General features: G+C 43.2%; 1 protein-coding gene across 3 annotated transcripts; it reads left to right on the top strand.

Moving 5' to 3' along the window:
• Positions 1-817: 817 nt before the first annotated feature.
• CBLL1 (Cbl proto-oncogene like 1) lies at positions 818-8,446 on the top strand. Of its 3 annotated transcripts, none has more exons than XM_056513567.1 (6): positions 818-936; positions 3,490-3,657; positions 3,989-4,089; positions 4,336-4,419; positions 5,202-5,275; positions 5,790-8,446. In XM_056513567.1, exons 1-6 carry the CDS (start codon positions 834-836, stop codon positions 6,826-6,828), a joined length of 1,569 nt encoding a protein of 522 aa, XP_056369542.1. In that variant the 5' UTR covers positions 818-833; the 3' UTR covers positions 6,829-8,446. The 3 variants fall into 3 exon arrangements, with proteins under 3 accessions (XP_056369542.1, XP_056369562.1, XP_056369553.1); XM_056513587.1 differs by having other exon boundaries at positions 881-936; positions 3,992-4,089; XM_056513578.1 differs by lacking the exon at positions 818-936 and adding an exon at positions 1,252-1,480.
• The last annotated feature ends 1,783 nt before the right edge of the window (positions 8,447-10,229 follow it).

The raw sequence follows: 10,229 nt of genomic DNA, 5'->3' as shown, positions 1-10,229 counted from the left end.
AAGTCAAAAGGGAAAACCTGCTCCCTCTGCCTGGTACGGGTAAGACAAGAAATGTGATACTTTAATGGCAGCTTTTAAATGTTAAGGCTATAAAGATGATGAGAGACATTGTCTGAAGGGGCACAAGACCCCAGTCCGGGAGGCTTTTAGTGAGACAATCACCAATCTGAAGTGCATGGAGTAGAGTTACCTGTACCTTAGGGCTGTGGAAGGACTGCTCGAGGCCATTTTCTACTTGTAACATAAGACTTCGTTGTATTTTTATTTCTTTCCTTTCTTCAGTGCTATAGAAACACTCAGCATCACACTGAATTACAAAGGAATTACAAAATGCTAAATGTAACATTAAGATCCCCCCGAGCTAGTGAGCTCTACTGCTGTGAAGCCTGAGTGCTCTGGAGATTCACTGTTCCATCACTTCTGCAGCGTGTCAGGAATCTTCGATTCCCATGCTAAAACTTAGGGCTGACCATCAGCAGCCGACAGCAAGATGCGCAGTCACATCTTTACATCTTTTCCAGTGTTTAAAGACTGCACGGCACAGGAGGCCGGACGGGGCCTCCGCGGCTCCTAAACTGAGAGATCCACCCCGCCCATGTTTTCACTCCATCCTTCCCCCAAAAAGAGAGGGGGACATCTCCCAATCTCAGTTAGTCGCGGCTCTGCTCTGCCGCGGTGTGAGGCGGCCATGCTTCCACCTTCCCCTCCCGCCCTGGTGTGAGGCGGCCCCGCTTCCCCCGTTCCCCTCCCGCCCCGGTGTGAGCCAGCTCCGCTTCCTCGGTTCCGCTCCCGCCCCGGTGTGAGCCACCCCGCTTCCCCGTTCCCGCTCCGCCATGCCCGGAGCGCTCGGCCGGCGCTCAGCGAGCGCGGCCCCGCCGCTTCCGGCCGCGCCCTTCCGCTCCCACAGCGCCCCGCGCCGCATCATGGACCACAATGGTGAGCAGGGGGAGGCCGGGGGCTCGTCCGTACCCGGCTCGCCGGGCCCGCGCCCGCCGCCGGACGGGGAGCGGCCGAGCGCGGCCAGCGGGCGCGGGGCGGCGCAGGGGCGGCGGCGGCGGGCCCGGCCCGGCCCCCGGGGCTGCCGGCGGGGCTCGGGTGCGCCGCGGGGCCTGCTCCGTGCCCGGGCCGGCGCGGCGGCCCCGGTGCCACCTTGGGCTCGGCGGCGCCGGGCGCTGGCCCCGCCCCGGGGGCGCTCGGCCGGGCGGAGGGGCCGCTGCCGGCGGGACGCCCCGTCCCGGGCGGAGCGGGACGGGAGCGGAGCGGCGGCCGCTGCGTGCGCCGGCAGGGCCGGGGAGCCCGGGCCCCGCAGCACCGGATGCAGCCTGGGGCGTCCCGGAGCGGGGGGAGAGACGCTTCGTCTGCCCGCGGCGTTTCCCGGCATCCGTGCCCATAATGTGTTGGCTGATTCCGTTGTTGTGGCCCGATAGGAAACTTCCTCGTGTGCTTACATTTGGTTTTATGGTTTGAATGTCGTTCGCCGGTGAGCGCGCTGGCGTAGCTGTGATTCTTTGCTAGTTAATGCGCTGGCGTAGTTCAGTGAATAAATTAATGGACGTGGGCTTTTTGCTGGGTGGTTTTGGAGGTTTTTTTACTTTCCCTTACAAAAGATTGTGTTATGACTCTATCTGTAGAAAGTATTTGGGCTGTATTTGAGAATTTTAATAAAGCTTGAAATGCAGAAATAAAACTTAAGGTGATAAAGGTGACATTACAGTACGTTGCATCACCTCTAATTAGAGCTTCTTGAAGTAGTCTTAGCAAGTTTGGTATGTTTGTCGTAGTTTTTTCTGGACATAATCCTGCAAGTTATACCCATGCAGACTGGAATTTATTGTCCTTCCGTGAAGCATGAGTGACTAATAAACTTGCTAGTTTGGGTTAGTTGAGTGGATAACTCATGTAAATATTCCTGGCTTGAAAGGGTACAAGGAGGAAAAGTGATATAACCTTTTGGCTGTTCAGTGGACTAACTAATACACAAGTTTTTGATTTTTAAAATTTGTTTTAGTTATCCCTGTTTGCAAATGGACTGAGTTGCTGCAGAGACTGTTTGTGGTTTATAGTGCTGTGGTTTTGTGTATTCTGGTAAAAAACAGAATTTCCCAACACATGGAAAACAAGCAGCTTTACCTGTGATGTCTTGGTCCAGCACTCCTTGGGGAAGCCTGATGACGTAGTTGCGTGTTTGCAGGTTCATCTGGACAGCTGAAAGAAAGAACAAATGACCAGAAGTAAAAACAAGCTTTATTGCTTTTGCCTTTTTGCATATTGCCTTTTAGAATGAAACTGTCAACCACAGTGCTGAGAGGAGTTTGATCTATATGAGGAAATGGGTGGCTTTTGATTTGGAAGTACAGGACAGTCAGGGCACAGTCCCAGTTTGAAACTGACACATTTCCTAGCTTTGGTGGTAGCTGCTGAAAAACTGAGAGCAATCCCATTTGTTCTTGTTTTTCTTTCTACTTGTTGCATTGTTTGTGGTGGTTATAGGCTTTGAGAGACAGCAGTTGGTGAGGCATTGTGCAGAATTACACTAATGGGCCCTAATTTCAGTGTCTGTGCTCTGCTCTGCAATCCTTTGGGGGGGGCCTTGACAGTCATTCCAGGACTGGAGAATTGCAGGGCTGTAACTGCTCGGGGCTCACCCCTTCCAGGCTGAGCTTGCCCTGCTTTGAAACACCTGTGACATTTTCAGTTAAAATCCCAGCGAGCTGGGAAGATATGTGAAGGACATGACTCCATTTTTGTATGAAAGAGGTGCTGTGTGGTGGTTTCAGATAAATTCACTGGAGTTTGAGGGAGTTATGCCTCCTCATTGGTGTTGCAGGTTATCTCTGGGAGCCTGTACCTGTTGATGCCTGTGTCAGGCTATTTCTTGCTTTGTTCACTCTGGTACTTAGATTTAAATCTGGTTAAGGAGAATTTTGTATGTAGCCCAGAACACTAATTTTCAGTTCAGGAAAACTAGCTACATATTCCAAAGTATCGATATTTTTGTGATACTTTATAATAAACTTCCAAGTGATACATCAAGATGTTGAGTTCATATATAAACTAGTTTCCTTTCTACTTTAATAAACAATATACATAAATTGTAAAAATTTTCTTTTCACGTAAGAAGTTCTGTGTAGTCAAGGCTGTACGAAGAATTGACTCTCCAGTGCTCTTCATGCTGTGAGAAGAGCTATAAGGTTAATGTTTCTGTTGTGGAAAAATGTGTGACTAGCTAGGTTATTTAAATAGCTTTCTTTTTAAACTAGATTTCCTGAAACTGTTGTAGTTCCCAATACAGTTTTATGACATGACTTCTGGAATAAATTGTATGTGAAGATATCTATTTTGTAGTGGTTAATTTTTGGTATGTTGTATAAGTCTTAAGCAAGCTTTACAAATTATTTTTCTTAAAAATTTTCTGTAAATATTAAGCCTCTTTAGAGACTATTAGATAAATGAAAAATTAGATAAGTTTTTTTTCTTTTTTTTTCCTAGACAATGATTTGCAAGGAACAAATAGTTCAGGGTCATTGGGTGGTCTTGATGTCCGTAGAAGAATCCCTATAAAGCTTATTTCAAAACAGACCAATAAAACCAAACCTGCACCTCGAACTCCAAGAAATATGAACAGGATGCCTTCGAAGACACAAGCTGGTGATGAAGGTAAATTCATATAAATTCCCTGTAACAAGGAAGTGTACTAATAGCATTGTTCTAGACTTTACTCAGAGACTTAAGAGTCCAGGGTTCTGTCCAAATGCAAAACGAGTTTCAAATCTCCAACTGCTGCACTATAGGGCTTCAGTAGTGCCCACTTCAAAACAGGCTGTCTTACTATTTTGGCTCTACCTTTTTTAGAATGGGCTCAGCAGATTGGAAGTGTTTGGCATTATTTGATGATTTCAGTATAAATGACCCATGCTCTTAATAGCATAGAAAGCATAGAAAGTGTTGTGGTTGGCTTGTGTCTTTCTTCTCTTTCTCCTTTCTACAGAAGAATTTGATTATAACAAAGAGGAGCGATACGAATGTAAGGGAGGTGAAATGTTTGGCAATCAAAGAAGATTTCCTGGGCCCATTTTTTGGGATTATAAGGTAAAGTCATGAATCTTTGCCTGTGTTTCATACCAAGCTGTAGGTAGTCCGGGTAGATACTTTGTTAATTAAAAGTTTTTCAGTTATTTTTGTCTGACTAAAACTGCATCTCTGTTTTCTCCCATTTGTGGTGTTCTCGCTTGCTTTTCATCTAATTCAGAAATAATGGGTATGTTGATGATAATTGAAATGAGAAGCTTTAGTGATGTTCGGGTTTGCTTTCTTACCCTTTCTCTGTCCTACCAGATAAACTTGCTGGGAGAAAAGGATGATACACCAGTCCATTTCTGTGATAAGTGTGGATTGCCCATCAAGATGTATGGACGCATGGTGAGTGAAATTACCAGCGGAAGATGCAGCTATTGTTTGCCTTTATATAAAATTAGGTTTTACTGTGTCTGTATGAGACTTCTAGAGATTACTGATTTCAACAGGCATCTGAATAAACAGCAGAATAGTACCAGGATGGAACTGGAGACCTTCACTGCTCAAGTGGTTTTATTCCATCTGTCATTCTGATTTTGCTTTACCCCCTGATTCAGTAAAGTAAAATGTTAAAAACCAGAACACTATCATGAAGAAAAAGCCTTCAAGTTCTGGGGTTTTGACCTTACACTGCTTAGGTTTGAAAATAAGCATTTTATCTCAATTGAAGACTTGCAGTGAAGTTAGAAAACACTGTTCACTTTTATGTACCTTTAAAAATCCCTGAGACTAATTTAGATTTCTAAGTGTGTTGTAACAGGCTTCAGCATCTGACTTAATCACAGTTAATGCTTTTAAAACTTTCTTTCCTTGCCAACAAGACAAGTGCAATCAGATTGCATATGCAGCTTCTGTGAAAGTTCAGTGTTGGTAATAGTGCAAGACTCAAACTTCTGCCAGTGTTTTTTACCAACGCTTAAGCCCAAAAAACCCCAAACTCAGCATAAAGTTCTAGAAGGTTTCTGTGCAAAGATGCTGTAAATTGTTAACCACTGCAATGCTTGTTCACCTCATAGGTAACTTAGTTACTTTAATTGTTATAAACTGCACTGGAGGGAGGAACTATATTCTGCAGAATGATATAGATATTTATACACAATGTCTTAATAACATTTTTTTATTTTTAGATACCTTGCAAGCATGTTTTCTGCTATGACTGTGCTATACTACATGAGAAAAAGGGAGACAAAATGTGTCCAGGGTAAGTTATCTCATGATTTGTTTTTAAAGGAAATGTAAGAAAATAACTTAAATACCTTATTTCAGATACTCTATTAACATGGCTCTTGTTTATGCACATTTAGCAGAGGCACTGGAGTACTCTGAACTTTCTAGTTCCTATTCCATATTTTGGGATTGTAAGAGATCAGTGTTTATTTTGTTGTTTTTGGGTGGGTAACCCGTTATTGCTCTAATTTGTAAACGAATTAATAGCAGTTTGATTTACTTAGTGAAAATGACCCCTGTTGTGCCTTAATGCACAGAAGAAATTTGTGTAAGAGATGCTACTTAAAAAAAATCTACCTCATGAAATTTTTATGTTCTTTCATTTTGAGATTTAAAAACTAGATGAACTTCAACATAATTGAGAAGTTGCTTTCATTGCAACAGTGGGGAAAAATTGTCAGTTCTAATTTGACTAATTATGTTAACAAGGAAGAATGCATGTCAAGGTCTCTGTGATGACAATAAATCAATATTCTCTTTTTATTTAGCTGTAACGAGCCTGTGCAGCGAATTGAGCAGTGTGTACGAGGGTCTCTGTTCATGTGTAGCATTGTTCAAGGATGCAAGAGAACTTACCTGTCACAGAGGGACTTACAAGCTCACATCAACCACCGTCACATGAGAGCTGGGAAGCCTGTTACTCGTCCTCCCATCGAACCCGTGCATCCTCCTATTGCCCCGCCGCCGGCCGAAATTCCCGAGCGTTTCATAATGCCCCCTGAGAAGCATCACCTGAGCCACATTCCGCCAAAGCAGCACATCATGATGCCACCGCCTCCTCTGCAGCATGTGCCACACGAGCACTACAACCAGCCCCACGAAGACATCCGTGCTCCTCCCGCAGAGATGTCCATGGCCCCGCCGCCGCCCCGCCCGGTCACTCAGGACACCTTCCGCATCTCAACCAGGAAACACAGCAACTTAATAACCGTCCCCATTCAGGATGATTCCAACTCAGCTGCTCGAGAGCCGCCTCCGCCAGCGCCCGCGCCCGCTCACCATCACCCTGAGTACCAGGGGCAGCCGGTGGTGTCACACCCCCATCACATCATGCCTCCCCAGCAGCACTACGCGCCGCCCCCGCCGCCGCCGCCGCCCATCAGCCACCCGCTGCAGCACCCTCCGCAGGCGGCGGGCACCCCTCACATGGTGTACAGCCAGGCGCCCCCGCCCCCCATGACCTCCGCCCCGCCGCCCATCACCCCTCCTCCCGGACACATCATTGCCCAGATGCCGCCCTACATGAACCATCCTCCTCCGGGACCTCCTCCTCAGCACGGAGGCCCGCCTGTAAATGTCAATGCACCCCCTCCCCATCACTATAATCCCAACTCTTTGCCACAGTTCAGTGAAGATCAAGGAACTCTTAGTCCCCCTTTCACACAGCCTGGGGGAATGAGTCCAGGGATATGGCCAGCTCCAAGGGGGCCACCTCCACCTCCAAGGATGCAAGGGCCTCCTGCTCAGGCCCCCCTTCCTGGACCACATCACCCTGATCAAGCCAGATACAGACCCTATTACCAATGATACGAGCAACTATATGAATAGAGAATGCCATGAAGACGATAGAACTAAATACAGAAGCCTTTTAATTAATTGTTTTGGGGTTATTTTGTTGTGGTTTTTTAAGAATACTGTCATTTTTGACTGTAAGACATTTTGAGGTTTGAATCTTAAATGATTTTTAAGCCTTGGCCGTAGGACTCTTAACTTCAAATACTCTGTAGTGCTAAAATAAGTGGCTTAGTAGACCACAATTGCATTTTAACAGAACTTCTGTCGCTAGTGTGGCTAAATTGTCCTAAGATGATCACTTGTAATATTATTTCCTGGAGAAAATGAACACGTGTTGTACCATTCTGAATATTGTTTTTGTTAAATCCAGTGTTTTTGTTAACCTGTGTACAATAATTAAATTGAAATATGGTTGTAAATGTGGTGAGTTTTTATATGAAGTTGACATCCACATAGTTCTGGGACACCATTTCAACACATATACATACCTTCCAAACAGTAGTGTAGTGAAATATTAAAGGAACTTTAATATTTCTCCTACTGTGATTTATCATTACTTATAAGGATTTCAGTCTGTAATGAATTCTTGGCACTAGAAATCCGACTTGCAGAATTTTGCGTTTACCACATTCCAGTTTTTCTGTTTTTTTCTTTATGCATCAAAATGAATCTATCAAAGATAATGCTTTGGGCACGACATGAAACCATATATTGTGGTTTGGGGTTTTTTTTTTTGTTTGTTTGGGTTTTTGGAGTTTGTTTTAAAGCTGGTTTTTATTCAGAAGGTTCTGTTGACACGTAAGCTACTCAATGAAGATGAATTTAAACTACTGTGTTTAGCTATGGCTGTGTTTGTGTGGAAGTGGCTGTGAACTGGCTTGCCATGTCCATGAAAAAAGCAGCTTCTTTTAGGTAGGGAAGTCATGTTTGCCTCTCACTTTATATAATGTGTACAGCAGGAAAACTTCGATTTGGATATGAGAGAAGTGGTCTGAAATCCCATGTGTTGAAATAAAAAGGTACACATCATCTGTTTTGATTTTGTGATAAAGGTTTAATTGAACAGAGTCATGTGTTTTGCTTTTCTCAAAAACTAGCAATATAAGCAGGCTTTTAGGTCTATTTTTGTTCAAAATTTATGTTTTATAAGAATACTTTTAAAGAGAAACATAATATAGAATGAGAGGGTTCCTTTTTAATGCAGCTGGTAGCAGAAGCAAGACAGTGCTGTCTGTTATCTGGAGTGCTTATCTTTGCATTTCTCATCAGTATTTGCACTGAACCATTGTTTTTCCAAATGCCACATTTCTGGCAGTGGTGCTTTTAGATGAAGTCCTTTGGGATTTTTCTAAAGTTTGTTCTCAAATAATCTGAGCCATCTTCAAGCCTCAGTGTTACTTTTTATTTTGTAAACATTATTTTCTGGAATCATAAGTGCTAAATTTATGAAAGAGCTGTGACAGTGCAACATTCCAAATTTTGTATTTCCATGTCTAAACTTTATATTTTTAATTGGTAGAGCAAGGGCTCTTTAGATTTCTTCTGTTCTTGACTGCCATTGATTTCCTTGTGACCACGGCCAAATCTTTTAGACTGCCTTTCAAGTAAATACTTCTTCATAGATGGGATATAAATAAATTCTGGGGTATGCAAGTGGCCAGTAAGTGTCAACTGCTTAAAAATCTGCTTAGCTGTAACATACTTCTTTCTAAGAGAGAGTTATTTGGTTTGGTTGCTCTGAAAACTAAGTAATTTTAAATAAAATACAGTGGTGAAGAAAAAGAGGCTGATTGTGATAGTGTGCTATGAAATGGGCTGGTTGAAAAATTACTGTTTCTATACATGTGAAAAAATGGCTCTGCCAGATTCTTTTCTTTCAGTAACTAACAACCACATGAGGAACTTTTGAGGACCTCTTCTGTCACAGTGAAGTTGACTGGGAGGAGGCACATTTATGTTGCAGCACGAGACTTCATCTGGGAGGAAATCCGCATGTCTGATCCTTGTGTTTTGAATGCCAAGCCAAGCTCAGGCCCCGCACTTGTGTTCCAGGACCTGAGGGCGCAGGTGCCAGCTCGCTGTGCTCGGACACGCGCGGCTTCCCGAGGGAGGGCCGGGCATCCGCCGCACCAGCGCTCTGTTTGGGAAAACCAGACATCCTGGAACCAGCTCCTGCCTGTCAGGCGCAGGTGAGGAGGAAATGAGGCAGCTCTTTCCATTGTGCTGGGTTTCTGAACTAAGTCAGGTTGCAAATTTCTGTTGTGTATTCTCCCGTCTCTTCATCCAGATGAAGAGTTCAAAATATTTCTGGGTCCAAAGCTGTTCTTGTTCTTACCTGTTAAAAGTGCTTTCCTGAAAATGCTGAGGCAGATGAACTGATAAGGGAAAACAGCAGGTTTTGCTCTATCAAGAAGCACAAAAGATGAATGTATTTCTATCATTGTCACTGTAGACAGTGTGTGAGAATTTTTTACTCTCTATTTGAAACAAAGGTGATGTATGGCATACAAACAACGATGTATTCCCCAAAAAGCAGTGGGATCCCTTGAGCTGGTTAGTGACCATGGACCAAAAGTCTGTGATAGAGAACTTAACTGAAAAGTCATCCTATGTAGGCAGGTCTTGAACTTGAGTCAAATTTCTCTGTTGTCTTGTAAGAAGAAGACTTAAATATATATTTTTTTTAATTTACTCTGGATTAGATTATATATAAATCTATTATCTAAGTAACTAAGGGCACTGCTGATGTCATATTTACAAAGTTTAAACATGCTTCCTCTGGTTAAAACCCTGTGTTAACTGTCTTTTTAATTTGTTTATGGGTTTGGTGTATGTTTTAGGGTGTTTTTTTCCTTGATTTGTTGGTTGGATTTTTTTAAAAATACCTAGTCATTTTACTGAGAGGTTACAAAATTCATGTGTTGTATTTAACTGTGTAATTGACAGTATTAGAAAATGGTGAGATGTGATTTCTTTGGATTTCTTCTTACTCTAAAGACAAACATTTGAATTTAATTAATTACATTTATTTTGAATAAATATCCTTGTCTGTGGCAGTGATCTTCTGAAGCATAGCCAAGCAGATCTCAGTTTTAGAGAGAACTCTGATACTTAAATTTGTCCACCATTTCAGGTTCCTGTAACTGTCACATAAGAAATGAAAACGTTTGATGATGGTTTGTGCTAACCATGGAAAGAATGAAAGGACACCAGCAGGTGGCCTGAAAACATCTGTGATTTAGATGCTTGTCTCCTTACACTTTATCCTTGATTCCATCTCTAACTTTGCTTAAGGAGTTGCCTGCAGCCATGCATACTTTATAATCAGGGGACCAATTGTGTGCACTACCCTTTCTGTTGGTGAGTTTTTAAAATACTGTTAACATAATGACTGGTTACTTACATGTGATAAG

This window comes from Oenanthe melanoleuca, chromosome 1A (assembly GCF_029582105.1).
Source record: "Oenanthe melanoleuca isolate GR-GAL-2019-014 chromosome 1A, OMel1.0, whole genome shotgun sequence".
NCBI classification, from domain to species: domain Eukaryota; kingdom Metazoa; phylum Chordata; class Aves; order Passeriformes; family Muscicapidae; genus Oenanthe; species Oenanthe melanoleuca.
This window is presented reverse-complemented; position numbering and strand designations above follow the sequence as displayed.

Excerpts from the sequence above, each read along its gene's own strand:
- CBLL1 (XM_056513567.1), top strand. The coding sequence starts at position 834 with ATGCCCGGAGCGCTCGGCCGGCGCTCAGCGAGCGCGGCCCCGCCGCTT. Across the intron at positions 4,090-4,335 it reads CCATTTTTTGGGATTATAAG|ATAAACTTGCTGGGAGAAAA; the intron begins GTAAAGTCATGA and ends CTGTCCTACCAG. Across the intron at positions 5,276-5,789 it reads GGAGACAAAATGTGTCCAGG|CTGTAACGAGCCTGTGCAGC; the intron begins GTAAGTTATCTC and ends CTTTTTATTTAG.